The sequence below is a fragment of the Salmo salar genome, chromosome 26 (genome assembly GCF_965601325.2).
Source record: "Salmo salar chromosome 26, fSalSal1, whole genome shotgun sequence".
NCBI lineage: Eukaryota > Metazoa > Chordata > Actinopteri > Salmoniformes > Salmonidae > Salmo > Salmo salar.
The window spans coordinates 20,321,820-20,343,216 of NC_138316.1; the positions used below are offsets into that span (position 1 = coordinate 20,321,820).

At 42.1% G+C, this 21,397-nt stretch overlaps 1 protein-coding gene and 1 long non-coding RNA gene across 3 annotated transcripts in view; one reads left to right on the forward strand and one right to left on the reverse strand.

The window, feature by feature from the left end:
• Nucleotides 1-15,617, reverse strand: part of LOC106587349 (ubiquitin carboxyl-terminal hydrolase 10) — a 36,002-nt gene extending 20,385 nt beyond the window's left edge. The window contains exons 1-5 of one of the 2 annotated variants that reach the window (XM_014175673.3): nt 15,331-15,617; nt 5,605-5,673; nt 5,073-5,118; nt 4,630-4,689; nt 2,442-3,728 (exon numbers count right to left, since the gene is read on the reverse strand). In XM_014175673.3, coding sequence (XP_014031148.2) covers nt 2,442-3,728; nt 4,630-4,689; nt 5,073-5,118; nt 5,605-5,673; nt 15,331-15,357 — 1,489 coding nt within the window. In that variant the 5' untranslated portion in view covers nt 15,358-15,617. The remainder of the gene's footprint in view (nt 1-2,441; nt 3,729-4,629; nt 4,690-5,072; nt 5,119-5,604; nt 5,674-15,330) is intronic. The other variant, XM_014175674.3, reaches the window with a different exon arrangement.
• Nucleotides 15,618-16,339: 722 nt separating this feature from the next.
• Nucleotides 16,340-18,955, forward strand: LOC123730792 (uncharacterized). Its single transcript, XR_006762220.2, has 2 exons — nt 16,340-16,654; nt 17,876-18,955. It is a non-coding gene; the product is annotated as an uncharacterized LOC123730792 (long non-coding RNA).
• Nucleotides 18,956-21,397: the final 2,442 nt, after the last annotated feature.

Consider the following 21,397-nt stretch of genomic DNA (forward strand, 5'->3'; position numbering starts at 1 on the left):
CTGTCACAGGCTGTTTAAAACCACCAGTGTACCCTGTGTAGTCCCAACACCTGGAGGCTGATGTTGGGAAGTGAGTAACCAGGATATGATCCTACATATCCAATTTAATTAGGCAGCTTACAAGATCAACTCATTATGCAGCCTTGCAATTTTCTTTTATATTCTGTGTGTGTGTTAGGAGAAAGGGGTGAGGTCAGAGCTCTATCCTGCTCTAGTCTACTGCATCTGAAAATCCATAAGGTTGATGTCATGGTAATGGACATAATTAGTGCTGCTCATACATTATTGGTAAAGCAGTAGCTTTAGCCCACCCTCTGCCTGTATTCTCATGAATGCAGTCCGGAATAGAGGCCTTCAACATGTATTAGTATTACTGCTATATACAATGACTCTCTTTGACACCAGCAAGGGCAGTTGGCTACATGGGAGTCTCCCTGGGCTCACATGGCCTGACATTCATTCCCCAGCTCCATTCATTGGGGCATTATTGGGGAAAACAGGGTGGTGAGGTAAAGCATGTCATGGAGATGTGTCATAGCAATCAGGGCCTTACCAAGCATTGAGTGTTAGCACCACCTGGTGCTCATCTGTATCAGTCTAACTAAATGTCCCAATGTTGACACCAAGTGGATGGTAGGCTGAACTTCAGCACATGCATACAGAACATTTAATGTGCACAAATTAATCACTATTATAATAATCAATGGGTATAATTTTGTCAACACACTCTAGGGCTGACCACAATTACTCGACTGGTCAATTGGTTGGTCAACCGAGATTTGTTTTAGTCGAGCAGTTGCAAATATATTGGCGGCCATCACAGTGAACTAATCCATTGCGGAGGCCGCGGGGATGGCACAGTCCAAGGCGGCGAGTGTGGCTGCACAATGCACGTCTCTCTCCATAATGCACTCTCCCGCTAATTTCTGCACATTCATTGTTTCCTAACTTCATTGTGTGTATTGTTTGCTTTTGATTGTTAGTGTCAATCAGTTCCCCATTACATATATCACCAGTAGTACACACGGCTAATTCCTATCATTTCTAATCTATAATGTTTGTTTGGTTACAGTAAAGTCTTAATGCATGCAATATTATTATTATTCCGGTCTTTAACCGTTTTCACTGTCAGAGCGGACAGGTTATTTGCCGAGCGCACAACCTATGCTACACCTGTGAGAAACAAGTTTTGGTTTACTTCATTCCATTTACGGGTTGTCAATTTAGTCATTGTCTTTTGTTTGGAGCGCTCCTGTCAATGTTGAGTAAGGATGTGCACCTGATTACGCATAGAAGTAGGCCTATAGGCTACCTGGCCTGTGCGTAAATGTAGGAATATAAATGTGCCCATTTGGGGATCTGATAGTATTTCTGATCATCTTAACGCACCACCACTAATGAGTCGTGAAGCTTCTCAAAGTAATGTTTTCTTCACCTCAAACAGCAAGCAAACAGAGTCTGTTTTTACATCCATTGAGATTGACAATGATTCCTCAATGCATTTTAAAAATTATAAATGTCATGCTCTGATCCGTCATAAAATAGGCCTACCTGATTACTTCTTATCCCTAGCACAAATAGCCTACAGCTGTGTGTCCAGAGTTCACTGGCACGGGAAACTGAGGGCCCAGAATATTTTATACAATTTTGCAAGGAGCTTCAGGCTGGACTCAAGTTAATAGCTGATACAACATTTCAAGTTCGTTACAGACAACCCATGCGTAGCCAATGTGATTTAAAATCAGGATATTTTCTACCTGTTGGATGCATTGTTTTCATTTGTTGGCTTTATAGGCTATTTCTACATAGTTACTTTTAGGTTTGCATCATTTACATTTAGATTTTTGATTAACCACATGACAATGATTTTGAGATCCGAACATATTGTTATAAATTAAATGAAACTGTTCCACAAAAATAAATTGGCATTCCACATGAGAAAGGTTGCCGACTCCTTACGTAGCCCATTGCTGGCAACTTCAGGACAGTAATGGCAAAATCTGCAAAAGCCAGTAGGAGCGGGAGGATGTTCGGGACAGGTTAAGATTTTTGTCTTCTGGCTCCCTTGAGTCATTTGTGTCTTATTTAATCAAACAGTGAGCTTAAAGCATCAGATAAAATTAACTATATATGCATTGAGTTTATTAAAACACACAGGGTGTCTATATATGGAAAAATAAACTTAAAAAATGTAGACCAATCGATTGGTTGAAAGAACATGACTTTCGGTCAACCATGATTATATATATATATATATATATATATATATATATATATATATATATATATATATATATATATATATATATATATATATATATATATATATATATATATTTTTTGTTGTTGTCAGGGACAGCCCTAACACACTCCAAAGGACATAAGGGTTAACCTGTGACCTCTCCTTCCTCACACAGTGGGGCTATCTGTGAGTACACTACCTGCAAGTTTAGGGGCCATGGGATCCTCTGATACATGGACAGGGCTCTCCTTCACCTCCCCAGCCTTCTCATGCTGCTCCACGGCAGCCAGGGAGGGAGCCACTACCTCTACCACGTTCTTCACCTCCACATAGGCCTGAGGGCTTCCAGGCAGAGGCTTGGAGTTGTGGAAGAGGCTAGCCCAGGATTTGAGGGGGTTGGCAGTGGGCGCAGCCGGAGAGGCAGGCGACTTAGGCTGCTCTGCCACCGCCGGCTGGGCCTCAGAGTCTGGGGAGGAAGCAGGCTCCACTGAGGGAGCTGGGGACAGCTGCTGGGGCTGCTCCAATGCCTCAGAGGCCTCCTTGTGTCTGTCTGCACTGATGCCAGCATGGGGCTCAGCCAGCCCATTAGCCACCCCACTGTCCCTAGCCTCCTCCTCTTCTTCAGTAGTAGCAGTAGCAATGGTGGCAGGGGGGCTGGCCACAGCAACCGAGGGGGGAGGAGGGGAGGTGGGGCAGGGGCTGTGCCTGCCGCTGCCCAGCAGTTCAGGGCTCTCTGGAGCCATGTTCTCAGGCTGCTGCTCTGCAGTTCTGCCTCCCTCTGCCACCCCACTGCTCTGAGAGGAGGAGGAAGAAGACGAGGAGGAGGAGGAGGCCGCGTCTTTACCATCTGATAAAGAGGCGGCTCCACTCGTGAAGTCCAAAGACGATTCATCAGGGCTATCACAAGTCCTCTGATTCACAGCAGCCGACGCATCCGCCGCTGCCGCCGTAGCAACAGGGGCTGAGGTGGAAAGTCCGCCCCCTGACAACACCTTACCAACCATGTCCTGCGACCCGAGGTGAGGGCCGCTAAGAGCGTGACCATTCACCAGCCCCTTTCCAGGAGGCCCGTCCACACCCATGCCACCGCTATTGGGACCTGAGCCCTCCAAGTAGTTGTAGTATCCTGGCGGGCGCTTTTTCTTTTTCTTCCTCTCCCGCTGGCCCAGGCTGCCCGGGCCCCCGTCCCCATCCTGGCAGTTCTGGTTGCTGTCCATGGCGGAGGGCTCAGAGTCTGGGCCATCAGGTCCATCCGGGCCGTCGGGTACGTCCAGTGAGTTGTATTGTGCTCCGTCTGGGACGTCTGCTGCCGGAGAGAGGGCTGTGGCTGTCTGCGGGGCCTTCTGAGACGGCTGGCATCCCAGGATGAACTCTGGAGCCTGGGGGTTCAGAGTGCTGGACACCTTGAAGAGAGGATCCTTCACTCCCACAGGCTCCAAGTCCATCACCTCGTCCACACCAAACTCAATGCGCTGGTAGTCTTCACCTGCAGAGGAGGATATGTCAGTCAGCTTGGGAACATAAGGCACTAAATACTGTTGTGACCAATTATTCATACTTACTACTTGGCCAATATCTGGCATTCAAAACAAATTTTGGCATCATGAAATATACAACAATTTACAACTTTATTAACTGTCACAAACTCAATTGAATATATCAAACATTGACCTTGAGTACTACACAAATAAAAGAGTATCAAGCAATGAACAGTAAGTTCAATATCGATTAGATTTAACAAGTTGCTAACATTTCAAATTGAAAGATGATAGGCAGTGAGAGAAACAGCTGAAGGTGAACACGAGGAAAACGTTAGTAAATTCAGATCATCCCAACACTGAAAATGGTACGGCCGGGGTTTATATAAGACACGACTGATCATCCATACAAACCAGCCACCGGAAACCCTAAGGGGGAATGTAAGGTATGGTTAGCGAGTACGTCGAGATTCGCTCTTCTCTGTGGATTAGAGTGTCCTTTGTTAGTGTTTTAACCAAAAGGATTTAATTCCAGAGTCATAATGATGAATTGAGAGTGATAAACCCTAGCAAAACAAAATACCTACTGTAATTGTTAGCTTCCATATAAGACCATTACTATGCCCTTATAAGTCCAATAAAGGGTTTTCTCAATCCATCCAGTTAAGTGAGGGAGGGGGTATACAAATCAATCACAAGTCAACTTAAAGCACTGCTACGGTGCCAATGTGTTTAATGCAATAGAGGGGAGATATTTAACGGCATCTAAGCATGCAAAGCCTCACAGATCGTACGGACAAGAATGAGAGTAAATAGGGGCAAGGTTTAGAAAGCCACCAGTTTTTAAGACCTGGGTTTGAGTGCTTCAGCAACAAGTAATAAGCACAGAGTGTCGGACCCAAAACTCACCGCAAACCTGCCGTCTCATAGACTCCGTAATGTAAGGCACAGCAGGAGTGCAGTAACTTCCTGAATAATTCATACAAATCAGAGTAAGAATCAAGTGTTATGAGCAGGGGAGGGGTATGGTTGACAGACTTTTTGTAACTTGGTGGCGCCAAAATCCTTGTTCTGCAGGTATGTTCGGACATATTTTTACAAGTAAAATCGTATCTTAAAACAATGTCAATTCAGACTTAAACTGTCACTCTCTTACATGCAGTTCAGTCAGGTAGGTCTGGATCCAACTAGCACAGACGGGCGTATGTTTGACTTTGGTCATAACCATTACATCATGTGGGGGCAAGAGTGAGGTCAACCCAGAGAGCACTGGCCGGCCTCATGCAGATGACGTTCGGAATGTCTACAAGACAAACTTAAATAAATCAGAGCAATCCAGTAGACGTTCTTACCTGAAGACTGACTGACGCAGGAGACTTTCTCATTGAAGGGGGGAAGCTGTCAAAGAGCAGAGAGATTAGATTACAAATTAAAAACAATTTCTAGTTAAAGTAAATAATCAAACATAGCGTTAACCTCAGACCACGACTGTTGTCAGTCTGGGCCTTCCTGCTTATCAATGAATCACATCTGTGTAATGTGCACTTTGGAGGGGGGCAGATGACAGTATAGGTGATAAAAACATGTTATTTTGTGCCGTCTTATATTGTTCACACTCACTAAACTGAGAACATGAGCAATAAACCATTGTCTTCTGTGTTTTAGACAATGACAAAGTAAATAAACACACTGGACTAAATCTATAAACTCAGCAGTTTTGGTGTTAATGAGCTTCCAAAAGGCCATTCTTAAGATCGACCTGGTTAACATTAAGAGCCACCGGCACTCCAACACATAACACCGTAGACTATATCGTGTCAAAACAGCTATAAGCTGGAGGAAACGTATGTGAATAAATGTTTCATTCAAAACTCATTGTCTTACCTCAACATAACATCGTGGAGTCACGAAGAACTGATTGATCTCATCAGGGCTGAACTCCCCGAAGATGTACTGCAGAGAGAAAATATACATTTACATAAAACACATGATTTAACATACTGAGGATAATCATATGCAACCTTTTAAATCAATATATTATTCTTTAAATCACTAATATATATATATATATAGTATCTTCGATATTAACATGTGTAGGAAGCCTAAGTGTGAAATATTGCTCAAACATCCAAGACCCCATGAGAAACACACTTTGAAAAAAGTCCACATTAGCCCTCCATTTGTCTACGGACAATTTTACAGACGAGGAGTACACCTCTTACTGATGAACTGACACAGTTGTGACAGACCCGTTGGAGAGGTAAAACTAGGCCTACTGGGAGAGGCCTTTCTTATCATCAGTCTTTCCAGATTGCGCCATGGGTTTGGGTAAAAGTAAGGGACAACATGGAAAAGTGACGAGTCATGCAGCATTAGAATGGCAAAATGGCTCCCGGCAGCCCACTTCCCAGAGAACTGAGCCAAATGGAGAGACCTGACTCACTGGCTTCAGCCAATATGTAGCACATTCTAAGGCGGGAATGAACTTCAAACAACTGTACTGTAGGCCATTTTTTGTCATTTCTTCAGAAGTGGAGTAAAACAGCACTTTTGAAATCTTAGCTGACATTTGGCTACAATGCATTATTTGATCAATCTTATGTCCCCAAATGTAACAACTTAAAAAATGTTCACACAATGTTCTGGGGAAGGAAAATGTTAATGGCAGTGAAGTATCATTATGTGGTATGCTGGTTTGGACTCAAATCTCATGGGTTCATCCAGCTGGGCTTGATATTAATGCTTGCTGGACAATAATAATATAGATTTAAGTTTCCCCAAATGACAAGTAAAAAAATGTAATCACAATATCAAACAATTACACCAAATCAGAATTGGATCAGAGGCCAACATTGGAATAATAATGCCTCCATGACAAAGTATATGTGATATGCATATTGGCTACAGCCTCAGGTCCAAACCGATGCTGATATGAAGGAGGCGCCAGAAAATGTAGCCAAACTTTAATGAGAATTACATAAATATTGGCTAAACACCAGTCATGTTTGACAAATATAATGAAGGATAATTAACATCTGAAGGCTTGATTCTGTCGACATACTCAAAGCACTTCGTTCAGATCAAATGGTCACAAGACCGGAGAGTGAAGGACAGTGCATGTTGCACTCTGCACATCACCCACCTTGAATCTGAGCGGAGGTGGCCAACATTTTGAAACTATTTCATTATTTAATGGTCTTTTTTATAGAGCTTATAATATGAAGAAATAAAAATTGATCAACATTAAGCAAAACTGTCTGATTAGATTACAAAAAAGTTACTGCCTCAGTTTTTTTACACTTTTATTTAATCTGCAGTGGTTATGAATTTTGGATCTGTCGTCCCAGAGTGTTTTAAACCGTAGACATACTAAAGTACAAGGTTGTCATTTTAATGTTGCAGTAATTTATAGGCTACCAAAAGGTGGCCAGACATCCTTCAGGAAAGCCTTAAAGGGGCAGTGTTTTATTTTGAGACAGATATGCAGTCGTCAATAAGGAGAGTGCAGCCAACATTACCGTCTGATTCTCTTTTCTATGGTAAAAAAATACAGTAATGCATTTTATTTTGTAAAGTGGTTCCTTGTAACATACAACGATGTAAAAATGGTGTTAGAGCATTTTTCTATTTTTGGACAAGTTACAAAAAAAAGTTACTGTTAAGCCCTGTCCAGGGATTACTCCTTCTAGCTGCACCTTTGCTAATATGATTAAGCAAATTGAGTTGAGTACTGGCAACACTTTACACACAACCAAATTCCCCATATTAATAAATTGGAAGTGGGGTGGTCATTCTTATTGTTTGCAGAATCATGCAGAAATAACAAGTCCATTTTGTTAATTTTCAATGACCCACATCGGAGGTTTCAAATACTTTCAAATATAGGAATCTCCAAATCTCACACCAAACCCTTCTGCCATCATCAATCAGTTTGTAACCCAACTGGACAAAGGCCAATCAATGTGTGTTCATCTAAACGGGAATCTTTAGGGAAGGCGTTAAAATGTCGGTACAAACCTGACAAGGCAATCCCCCTCCAGACCAGACACTAACAGTGGGATAGTACTCTAACCAGCCACGTGCTGGCCACAGCCATACACTACTTTGTAAAGATAATTATAGCCAGCATGGGGAAGGCAGGTTATCTTAATCCCAGTCGCACTGCGTAATTGAAGGTCTCTTGCACTTGCTGCACACCGACGTGAATTGGTCCTTCAATCGCATGGCGACTTTTCTTGGTTTGGCTCATTACAGAATAGCAGGGGCCAAAAACATATCTGCATAGCATTACAGCCTGAAAATACATTCTTGAAGTCTTTCAGTAGGCAACAAATAAAAAATGATTTCTAAACAAAACAAGTGTTGGTGGTGCATGGTGAGGGGAAGGTGTCCAATGATATGGAGCAGTAAAGAAAAAGGTTGAAACAAGCTCGCTAACTACACAGAATCCTCCCAGCGCATTTAACTGTGGGACATGAAAAGGGAGGCACAGAGAAAAGAAAGTGCAGTTCAAGCATATGTAACTCTTTGCAAATGAGGGCCCAACATTGCTGAAATGGCACTACAAGCGACAAACAGCCAGCTATAATCCAATGGCCTCAGGACAGCTAATACAATCACAACAGAAAGAATGTCACTTTGCCTCTTTCTACAGGCGTGCTACACGTACCACACTAAGCTTCCCTCGCTGTTCGTTTGGATTGAGGATTACCACAAAATGGCCATCTGTATTACTTCAACATGCTCCAGTGAGACGGCGTGCACACACACACACACTTTTAATGAATGTGGTTAATTACAGATCAGGGAGCAGGGGTGGGGCTTACATTCTAAGGTGGGATCCATATGAAATATAAAGCACAATTGCATTGTCGCTGATAAAAGGAGCTAAACTAGAGAAACTGAACACATGCTCATTTCTAATGTTAGTATACTTTATGTCAATAGAGTAGAATGATAATCATATATTGCAGATAGCATTCAATGAGGCTTCTGCTTAACAATAAACAAAAATACATCCAAAGTTTGCTTTATGAGGAAGACAGCTTTAAGGAAGTGGATGGCTTAGAGGAGTGGGGGTGTATTAGAACATATGTCAAACAAGAGCCAGTCAAACAAGATGTTCCACTGGAATTTCAAGTTACCTGACATTACCAACTCCCACCTGAGGTATAGAATAACAATCCACAACCCCCTATACCTACAAGGACTGGGACTCCCTCATCACTACTACTACCCAGTGTTCCCTATTGGACTGGGACTCAGCCAGCCCGGCTCTGCAAGGCCTCACAAATTGGAATGCAAAGAGTCACTATTAGCAAACTTGGCATACCATGAACATGCAACACTACAAATAAGGTCAAACACGTTTTGAATAAACCGATGATGCATGCCGGGGCTTGCGTATTACATTCTTATGAAGAAAAGTTAAGTATGATGAGCTAGCACAGTGAGTGATGCCCAAGAACTGAAAAAACGTTAACTAAACACTGAGCAGAGACATGACAGAGAAGAACACTAATTTATTCACATAAGAGACACTTTAATACAGGGCGATGTCATTCAAACACTACCAACAGCTGATTGGATTCGCTGAGGCCATGGTTTTGCAGGACCTTTCAAGGGTATGACAAATGGGAGGCAGCTCTGCTTTCTAAACACTGTTCCACCCTGCTGTTCAGGAAAATACCTAACTAGCCAGGCAACGCTGAGCCTCATGATCCATTTACATTATGTTGAATCAAGAGCTCACCATTCAAAAAATGAAGGCCACCACCAACATATCAGATCATCCTTGTAAATTAACCATAACCCTTTCCGTAGTTAATTTTTTTTTACTTTAACACATCAGATCTTCACTGTGACAAGAGGTTGCCACCTTTTTCAGTTACAAACCTGTAATTAGGTCTAGGTTTACCCACAGCTACCCACTCCTAACCCGCACATTTGTCATGTGACATTAAGACAATCCACCATTCCCAAATCCATGCTGTACACCAACTGACGAAACTGTCAAAAAATAAAATATGGGCAACTACACAGTACAATATACTTAGGTAGAAACTATACAGGCCCATGAACCATTTTATGCTTGACGTCCACAATACGTGGAAGCATTTACTCAGCTGAAGATTCCTAGCACTCATTTACTAACTTAAAAAATGTTGTGATGGTACTTTGGTACGCAACTCTCAGACAACCCACTGCTGTGGTGTGGAACGGTGTCCAACAGCTACCATTCCTCTGCCCTTTTCTTCAATCTAGCAACCCTGAGTCATAATGCAAAGATGTGGCTTCTGCTGCTCCTTGTGCACAACCCATACATTGCAGTTACATTCAATTTTCTGCAACGGGCAATGTCATTCAATCAATTTTCTTATATGCCCCGAGACATCTTATATAGTGTAAAATGTAATTTTATTGTGAATCATAAATGAGAGTCTCCCTTATGTGCATTCAATGCCACTTCGCTCAATCCCTGATACCAGAGCCTTATATTAAGAATATAAAATGGTAGGGGACTCCTGTGTTAAAAATCACCGTTGGCAGCAATTACAGCTGCAAGACTTTCTCGGTACGTGTAAAAGCTTTCCACACCTGGATTGTGCAATATTTGCCCATTATTCTTTTCAAAATTCTAAATGGTTGTTGATCATTGCTAGAAAACCATTTTCAGGTCTTGCCATAGTATTTCAAGCCGATTTAAGTCAAAACTAACTCAGCCACTCAGGAACATTCACTGTCTTCTTGGTAAGCAACTCCAGTGTGATTTGGCTTTGAGTTTTAGGTTATTGTCCTGCTGAAAGGTGAATTAATCTCCCAGCATCTGGTAGAAAGCAGACTGAATCAGGTTTTCCTCTAGGATATTGCCTGTGCTTAGATACATTGTTTCTTTCTTATCCTGAAAAACTCCCCAGTTCTTAATGATTACAAGCATACCCATAACATGATAGTCACCACTATGCTTGAAAATATAGAGTGGTACTCAGATATATATTATTTGATTTGCCCCAAACATAACACTATGTATTGAGGACAGAAAGTGAATTGCTTTGCCACATTAACCTGTCAAGGTATAGGGGGCAGTATTTTCGATTTCGGATGAAAAGCGTGCCCAGAGTAATCTGCCTAATACTCGGGCCCAGAGTCAAATATCTGCATATTATTAGCTGATTTGGATAGAAAACACTCGGAGGTTTCTAAAACTGTTTGAATGATGTCTGTGTATAACAGAACTCATATGGCAGGCAAAAACCTGAGAAAAATCCAACCAGGAAGAAGGAGATCTGAGAATTGTAGTTCTTTTGAATCCCGATCGGAACTACAGTGTCTGTGGGGTCACGTTGCACTTCCTAAGGCTTCCATTGGCTGTCAACAGCCTTCAGAAAGTTTTTTCATCATTCTCCTGTTACCGGGCAGAGAATAGTAGCTCAGTCAATGAGTGGACTGCCTGAGGACAAAGGGCTTGGTGATGCTCGATCCCGCCAGCACGCCCCTCTTTTCTCCTGGAATGAATACGCTATTGTCCGGTTGGAATATGATCGCATTTTTACGTTAAAAATACCCTAAAGATTGATTGTAAACAACGTTTGACATGTTTCTAAGAACGGTAATGGAACTATTTCACTTTTCGTCTCTGGTACTGCGCTCACGCATTATGCCTTTGGATAGTGATCTGAACGCACAAACAAAACGGAGGTATTTGGACATAAATATGGAGTATTTCAAACAAAAATAACATTTCTTGTGGAAGTAGGAGTCCTCGGAGTGCATTCTAACAAAGATCAGCAAAGATAAGAGAATATTTATAATACTAATTCAGAGTTCTGTTGATGCCAGAACTTGGCGGGTAGCTGTATAGCTTGCTTCGATGGATGAGCTATGTACTCAGAATATTGAACAATGTGCTTTCTCCGTAAAGTTATTTTGAAATCTGACAAAAGCGGTTGCGTCAAGGAGTAGTGTATCTATAATTCTTTCAATAACTGTTTTAAATTTTATCTACGTTTATGAGTATTTTTGTAAATTGATGTGCACATTCACCAGAGTTTTGGTGGGAATACATTTTCTGAACATCACGCGCCAATGTAAAATGCTGTTTTTGGATATAAATATGAACTTTATCGAGCAAAACATACATTGTATTGTATAACACGAAGTCCTATGAGTGCCATCTGATGAAGAGCAAAGGTTAGTGAATATTTTAGCTGTACTTTTGGTTTTTGTGATGCATGTCCTTGCTTGGAAAATGGCTGTGTGGATTTTCTTGTGAAGTTTATGTCCTAAGAAAATCTAATTTGATGCTTTCGCTATAAAGCCTTTTTGAAATCGGACAATGTGGTTAGATTAACGAGAGTATTATCTTTAAAATGGTGTAAAATAGTTGATTGTTTGAGAAAATGGAATTATGAGATTTTTGCTGTTTTGTATTTCGCGCCATGCTATTTCACTGGCTGTTGAATATTGTGGGACGGTCACGTCCCACCTAGCCCAGAGAAGTTAACTACAATGTTGTTGATCCATCCTCAGTTGTCTCCCATCACAGCCATTAAATTCTGTTTTAAAGTTACCATGGTAAAATCCCTGAGCGGTTTCCTTCCTCTCCGGCAACTGAGTTAGGACGGCTGTATCTTTGTAGTGACTGGGTGTATTGATACAACAGCCAAAGTGTAATTAATAACTTCACCATACTTGACTCAAGACATTTCAGCTTTTCATTTAATGAATGTAAAAACATAGTTCCACTTTGACATTATGGGGTATTGTGTGTAGGCCAGTGACAAATCTCAATTAATTTTATATTCAGGCTGTAACACAAAATGCTGAACAAGTCAAGGGGTGTAAATACTTTCTGAAGGCACTGTATATTATACCCTCAAATTCCTTGTATTGTAAACCAGGGGTTCTGAAACTTTTTGCAGCCGGGGACCCCTTTTGTGATAGTAAATTCATGTGGGACTCCCTCAATCAGAACACAACTTGAATTTGATAAATATAGCTTACAATGAGTTTTATTAAGACTTCGGTAGTGCATGGTCAGATGAAACAAGTCTTGGGCCCTGGGAAAGAACATTTTTAAAGGGCCGTCTCTTGGCATCGAAGAGAATCTGTCAGTTTAAGCTAATTTCCAGCAATCGACACATTTTGTCATGTGGCAGAGATGTTTGTTGTTGCAGCTTGAAAGCTAATATCTTAGCGGACCCCCATTGCAAACTAACAAGCTGCTAGCCAACACTAGCTAGCAAGCAGACATTAGCAACGGAAAGTTAACAGTGATAGTTATGATAGAATATTAGCTCGAAGCTAAACTGTTAGCTTGCTATGATATTTATAACATAGCTAGCTAGTAGTGCTGCGCGATTCGTGCTTTTAGGTCAGTTGTTTTCTTTATTAAAAAACACTCATGATCTTCAATAATTCTTTGGGACATTAAATGCACTATGAATTATGCGGGTTGAATGCTGTAACAGAATAAAATAAACAATTAATGGAAGTGACTGTCCATTACTACTCATCAACCATAATTTATTCAATAAAATACTCTGACTATTTCAATCCAAGTCATCAATCTCTATAGATCTGCTGCCTATGCTGTCTGACAAAATAACTATTTTAGTTGTTATTCAAAGTAAATAAGGCATACTTTTGACTTCTGAATACCAACCATCGATCACTTAGATCAAGGGGTATCTACCTGAAAATACACGAAGAAACCGCTTTCTACCCCTCTCAACCGCACACTCTCTCGTCGCTTAGTCTCCGTGTCTGCTCCACATCGTTTTTATTATAGCTCAGCGCTCCAAACAGTCCGGAAAAGTAGGATGGCGCGCAATAGATAATGGTTATTGTAGTCAATCAGCACGTTTTCAGCACCAAAGTACGTAGAATATTAGCCTGTTGAAAACTACAACTCCCTACTATGTCACAGTTCAGACTTGAACCGATTTCTCTACAGAAACTGAGCATTGAGTTAAGAAAAAAACTAAAAGTTTAGTTAAAATAATTGAACAGACATCGGTCAATTAGTTGTTTAAAAAATGAAAAATAACCAAGATATGTTAATCGCTCAGCACTACTAACTAACTACTTGCCTGGGGGAGCAGATGGGTGATTTTCTAGATCCACCAAGGTCTGGAAAGTCAGTGTTTAATTTAGGTAACGTTCTCTACAAGCCAGAATGTTGAATACAATTTCATTTGAACCTACCGGTTGTCTGCGTGGCTGGTCCTTATATAGGCAGGAATGAGAATATATCGACAGGAAAGTATTTTCAAACCAACTTTTGCTGGTAGTGTGCTCAGATGTCTATCACCTGAAGCATGCGCAAACCATGTAAACAAGAACACGAGCTTGGTAAGTATACATGCCTTGCATGCATGTATATGCATTGTGTTCATGCTTCATGTGAGAAATCTAACACTACCAGCACTTTGAAAACTTGGTTTAATAATAATTTATTGTGGATATATTATAGTCTCATTACTGCCCACGCAGACAACTGGTAGAGTAGGTTGAAATTTTATTGGACATTCCAGCTTGTAATTAGATGACCATTTCCTGAATTAAAACAGATGTTCCATAGGTTGGTGGATTTTGAAATTCACCAGTCTGGTCCCCAGCAGGCAAGCTAGCTACATTAATGTATACAGCCATATCTAGCTAGTTGACTAATGTCATTATACCTGGACAGAAGATATAGCTAGCTACCTTTCAATGTAGGATAGATAGCTAGTTAGACTTCAGGCCGTGACAAGTCATTACATCTAAACAGATCATGGAAGTCTGTCCACATGAGTCAGCTTCCCTTGAAAGAAGCACAACAAGCTACGTGCTCTAAAGGGGGCATCAAAAACGGAGTGCACAATGCTCAAGTTCTGAACCGTTTGCAGAATCCTGAATGGTTCAGATTTGGAAATCTACCTAAACCGCCTCTGATCAGGCCCACTGTAGCTAGTAGCTATGTCATTAGCCACACCACCTGCGTCCGCACGAACTGTGGCTAGTTATCCAGCTAGCTATATTAAGCTAGGTAGCTAACTGGCTAGACAAATCAATTCAAAAGTTTTACCATATACAATTTTATTAATACCTTGCTTATAACTCGTCGGCACTTTTACAATTCACTCATATCTAAATGCTAAGCTAGCTAACAAACAGTTATGAAAATCAAACAGGCCTGTCGCATCAGCCAGAGCAGGTGGGCCATGCACATACACGCAGCAATTTATCAACTACAAATTGTCAAAGGAAAAGTACACCTGTTGGGAGTCTTGAATGTGGCATTTTCGCAACACAAAACGTGCACACACGATTTTTGTCAATTTTTAGATTTTCAGCTAACCCTACTTCGAGTACTGTTGGCTAATTTGAATGGAGGCTCCTCGGGCCTGTACCATGCTGGTGTTTCAATGGGGAAATAGGCTATTTAGGGCAGCATTAGCAAGCAATTTCATCACACTTTTCAATGACACGAGTTACCACTAAATTTCTGCCAAGTAACATCTACAAATGTAACATTATTTAAGACTACTTTTACATTAATCTTATGTCACAATGTGAAACAGTTAAAAATCCTAGACGTATCAGTAGCGTGAAGAGTTCTAACGTTACCTGGTTAACGTTACTCTGAGAAGCCATGCTCCCTGTGAGATTCTCTTTTCCAATCAGAAGATGGACGTTCTCCGGGGAAGGTGTTAGTTTGTCTTGTAATAATTATTACAAAAGACGGCCTAATTCGACATCTTTCTCATTTTCTCGACAATGGACTGACATTTGTATTTTTAGGTTGTTTTATTGCTCCATCATATCACGCTGCTTCCCCCGCCGTCGCCGCCATTTCTGTCTCGCCTCCTAGCTTCTGGCCTGCGCGCGCCGCGGATGGCTTGTGTGCTCTGGGAACGCGTGCGTTTACGTCCGGGTAGGAGGATATAGTAGTGAACGTTTGACAGCTTGAGTAGGAGCTAAAATAGCTGTCAGTTATGTATTGTTTAGGACAGACCGATTGTGTTGTTATAACTAAGATTTACTGCTATTTCAACATTCCATCTATGCACATTTGTAAAAAATAAAAATACATAAAAATAGGGGAAATGGAAATGAAAGGAAACACCCCTTCCCACTACTTTGGCACCAACCGAGCCGTCGGCCTGGGAACCTGGAACCCTTTCTCTTAAAACCACCTGTAGTTATTCTGCACTAAAATCTAACACAAAAAACTTCTCTGCTGCAGCTACTACAAATTCAACCTTCTGTGATTTACTTTCCATCTGTGCGGCTATGTTATGACCATAGCAATAAACGCCTAGAAGCCAACCTTACTAAAGCATAAACTGTTCGAATCCCTACTACTCACAGGGATAGCTCCCGAGTGGCGCAGGTGGTCTAAGATACTGCGTCACTGCAGCAGTACCTGGTTCAAATCCAGGCTACATCACATCCGGCCGTGATTGGGAGTCCCAATTGTGACGCACAATTGGCCCAGCGTTGGCCGTCATTGTAAATAATAATTTGTTCTTAACTGACTTGCCTAGTTATTAAATAAAAGTTATTAAAAAAAAATATATACTCTCAGGCTCCCTCACCATTTGCCCACCATCCTATCCTCTACTTTTATCACCGCATCAGCATAAGACACTTGCTGCGCTGCTCTCACCCCGGAACAGTCAACCTGTCTCACTTGCACAGGCCATGTCTGAGCCCCAGCAACATGGCCACTTCCTCAATTGAAACACCACTTTATCCACCGACACTACACTCCCCTTTGTCCCATGCCCTCGGAATGCTGTTTTGGTAGTAGGGGTGGAGTTCTATAGGGCGTACAGGTGAGAGGGAGGAGCTTGGAAACGAAAGAAGTGCCAAGATACAGGAAAAGTAAAAGACGTAAAGAATCCAATCATTCGCACAAATGAATCCAGATAAGAACCAGAATTAAGAGGTATTGTTAATTTCTTTATTCTATGATTCTTCATTCATCAATTCGTTATCTCAATGTTTGGTTCGCTTCAACAAACAGCATACCTGTGAGCCTTATCATTCGTCACAGGTAACATGAAAATGCATGTATTTTTTTTTAATCTTCATCAGATATACTAACAAACGTTATTGCCTAGTGCCTACTGCCCTCGAGTCACAACCTGGTCTCAGAGCATTTCGTATTATTCGGTACGTAAATCTGAGACACACCAGTTAGTATGTTATGTTACGTTTCGTATGGTATTAATTTGTGGATGTCCATTTCGTATGATATGTTATGACCTTTGGGTTGCTAGACGCTCACGTTATCCTTTCGGTTTTTCCATAAGTAACAATCTGTTTATGTAACCATACCAAACATCATACTAAATGGTGTACCCCGGATTTACGTACAGAATAATACGAAATGCTCGGAGACCAGGTTGCGAGTCAGTGTCAGCATTTTTGTTTGACGTTTTAAACCATTATCAGTTTTTCAATGTGTATTCAGTTATGTGCAGAATCATCACAGTATCATTAGAGTTGGGTCTGACAGTGACCTGCGTCCTGGGTGGTTCTTACCTGACCAGGTTGGAACCATACAGGGAAAACACCCCCAAAACCTGCCCCGCTTTCATTTGGCTCCTGGATGCATCTTTTCCTATTGGCTCCAGGCTACTTCCTCATTCTATGGGTTGCAGTGAGTCATGGGGAAATGCTTCCCACTGGGCAGCTGTATCACAGAGTCGCCGGGCGGTACTGCGCCCCGTAGAATGCCGAAATAGCCACAAGACAATGAAAAGATAAGCTTCCAGGAGCCAATTGAAAGAAGGGGTGGGTTTTGGCGGGTTTCTCCTGGGCAGTTTTTGCCTGGTAAGGTAAGAACCGCCCAGGATGTGGGTCACAGTCAGACTATATTGTATAATTCGGGTTTCATCCCTGCCCCAGGGCTCCTTAAGGAGAGATACCCCTTACTCCTGCTGTTAGATTGCCCCCATCTTTACTCAGTAGTCATTTCTGAATCGGAGGAATGCCACGTGGTAACTGTCACTAGTGCCAACAAGCATTGCCACCAATGTTTAGTAGGGCTACATGCACAAATAATAGATTGGGATTGTCATCGGATCTCCCTGAGATATCTGTATGACACCTTTACACTAATACTCAATTAATCATGGCAATGTTCATTCTAATAATTTTTCAGAGAAGTGGCCAAGAGACCAGACAATGCCAGAGAGGAGCAGATACCTGGAGAGGGATGAGTATAACGAGATACAACAGCAGGGAGAGGGACCGCACTCAGGACAGAGGAAGCTCCTCACATGAAGAGAGAGACCGGGAAAGGCAAAGAGAGAGAGAGTGGCAGAAGAGACAAAATGGATGAGAGATACAGGGATGAGAAGGGCTCTGGAGATGACAGGAGGGACAGAGAGAAGGACTACTCTGACCGACAGCGGGATATGACACCCCGCTCTCACAAGGACCCACCACCTGACCACAGAGGCGGTAGTCAACAAGGACAACAGAGAGCCTAAGAGACCATCTGACTGTCACAGAGTTGCTTCCACTGTTACCATCCTGGGCATGGGCAATTCCACAGTAACAGAATGATTCAGAAACTCCGATTTTTCACTTTAGAATATGTGCAAAACAAAAAACAATCATTGTAAAATCATAACAAACCATACTGCACAACTCTATGCACAAGGACTACTTAATTTCCACCTTTTTTATTATTACAAAAACACATTTACGGTTTGTGCTGTCGTTCTGTTACCAAACTTTGCATCTACACTGTTCTTCAAGTAAATGTGGTTTTGTCCAACGCAGACATTTTTATCTCAATATCAAATTTCTGGGTAACAATTTAGTACGTTACTGTGATTGTTTTCAATTCAAATGAAAATAGATTAGCAAAGAGGGGAAAACTGAAAGCTTGCTGTTATACTGTAGACAGGTTGGCTGACATTACGGAAATGATACACACGCATCGGTGTAGCCGCACGTTATGATTCTGAATGGTCAGATAGCTAGCAACAATGACAAGAAGCTGCTTTGTGGGGAATCGTCGGTGGCTTGTTTCAGCTAATTGTATCTTGTTATTGATACCATGTCTTGTTTTAAGGTGTTTTGACTGATTTTATGTCACTGCTAATATGGTCAAATTTGCTAGCTAGCTAACCAACAAATGGAATAATGTATGAGAGACAAGTGCTCCTTGTGAAAATGTATTTGTTTCAAACATTTGGAGAAGAAATATAGTTCACATGTTGTCAACAACCAACCTTGTCTGTTTTGCCCCATAGTTGAGCACATGTTGGTTTTGTTGCTAAACAACCAACCCCTCTATGGGCAGAGAGGTTTGGAACTCTTTCTTATTGGTCTATTAACTAATTTACCATCTGGTGATGTCAACAGGCAGGCCAAAACTCCATCCCACCAAAACATTAAAAAGGCATTATCATAATTTTCACAATATTATTCCAACCTCAGTGTGGAAATATACAGTGTACAAAACAATAGGAACACCTTCCTAATATTGAGTTGCACCCCTTTTGCCCTCAGAACAGCCTCAATTCGTCAGGGCATGGATTCTAGAAGGTGTTTATAGCTTTCCACAGGGAGGCTAGCTTGCTTTCCCCGGTCTGCTAACTGCTAGCTTGCCTGCCCCGGTCTGCTAACTTGCTAGCCCCGGTCTGCTAACTGCTAGCTTGTTTAGCCCCAGCCTACTAACTGTTACCTTGTTAGCATCGGCCTGCTAACTGTCTGAATCGCCGTGTCCCCAGTCAGCCCAACCACTCACTGGACCCATATGTTCACTTGGCTACGCATGCCTCTCTTTAATATCAATATGCCTTGTCCATTACTGTCCTGGTTAGTGATTACTGTCTTATTTCACTGTAGAGCCTCTAGCCCTGCTCAATATGCCTTAACCAACCATGTTGTTCCACCTCCTACGTATGCGATGACATCACCTGGTTTAAACGTCTCTAGAGACTATATCTCTCTCATCATTACTCAATGCCTAGGTTTACCTCCAATGTACTCACATCCTACCTTACCTTTGTCTGTACACTATGCCTTGAATCTATGCTATCGGGCCCAGAAACCTGCTCCTTTTACTCTCTGTTCCGAATGTGCTAGACAGCCAGTTCGTCTAACCTTTGGCCATACCCTTATCCTACTTCTCCTCTGTTCATGTGGAGGTTAATCCAGGTCCTGCAGTGCCTAGCTCCACTCCCAAGGTGCTCTCATTTGTTGACTTCTGTAACCGTAAAAGCCTTGGTTTCATGTATGTTAACATTAGAAGCCTACTCCCTAAGTTTGTTTTACTCACTGCTTTAGCACACTCTGCCAACCCGGATGTCTTAGCCGTGTCTGAATCCTGGCTTAGGAAAACCACCAAAAACCCTGAAATCTCCATCGCTAACTACAACACTTTCCGCCAAGATAGAACTGCCAAAGGGGGCGGTGTTGCAATCTACTGCAAAGATAGCCTGCAGAGTTCTGTATTACTATCCAAGTCTGTACCCAAACAATTCGAGCTTCTACTTCTAAAAATTCACCTTTCCAGAAACAAGTCTCTCACTGTTGCCGCTTGCTATAGACCTCCCTCTGCCCCCAGCTGTGCCCTCGATACCATATGTGAATTGATTGCCCCCCATCTATCTTCTGAGCTCGTGCTACTAGGTGACCTAAACTGGGACATGCTTACCACCCCGGCCATCCTACAATCTAAGCTTGATGCCCTCAATCTCACTCAAATTATCAATGAACCTACCAGGTACAACCCCAAATCTGTAAACACGGGCATCTTCATAGATGTCATCCTAACTAACTCGCCCTCCAAATACACCTCTGCTGTTTTCAATCAAGATCTCATCAATCACTGCCTCATTGCCTGCATCCGTAATGGGTCTGCGACCAAACGACCACCCCTCATCACTGTCAAACGCTCCCTAAAACACTTCTGCGAGCAGGCCTTTCTAATCGACCTGGCCAGGGTATCCTGGAATGACATTGACCTCATCCCGTCAGTAGATGATGCCTGGCTATTCTTTAAAAATGCCTTCCTCACCATCTTAAATAAGCATGCCCCACTCTAAAAACTTAGAACTAGGAATAGATATAGTCCTTGGTTCACTCCAGACCTGTCTGCCCTTGACCAGTACAAAAAAATCCTGTGGCGTTGTGCATTAGCATCGAATAGCCCCCGTGATATGCAACTTTTCAGGGAAGTTATATACACAGGCAGTTTGAAAAAGCTAGCCTTAGCTTTTCTAACAGAAATTTGCATCCTGTAGTACTAACTCAAAAGTTCTGGTACACTGTAAAGTCCATGGAGAATAAGAGCACCACCTCCCAGCTCCCCACTGCTCTGAGGCTAGGAAACACTGTTGCCACCGATAAATCCACTATAATTGAGAATTTCAATAAGCATTTCTCTACGGCTGGCCATGCTTTCCACCTGGCTACCCCTACCCCGGTCAACTGCCCGGCACCCTCCACAGCAACCCGCCAAAGCCCCCACCATTTCTCCTTCACCCAAATCCAGATAGCTGATGTTCTGAAAGAGCTGCAAAATCTGGACCCCTACAAATCAGCCAGGCTAGACAATCTGGACCCTCTTTCTAAAATTATCTGCCGAAATTGTTGCAACTCCTATTACTAGCCTGTTCAACCTCTCTTTCGTATCGTCTGAGATTCCCAAAGATTGGAAAGCTGC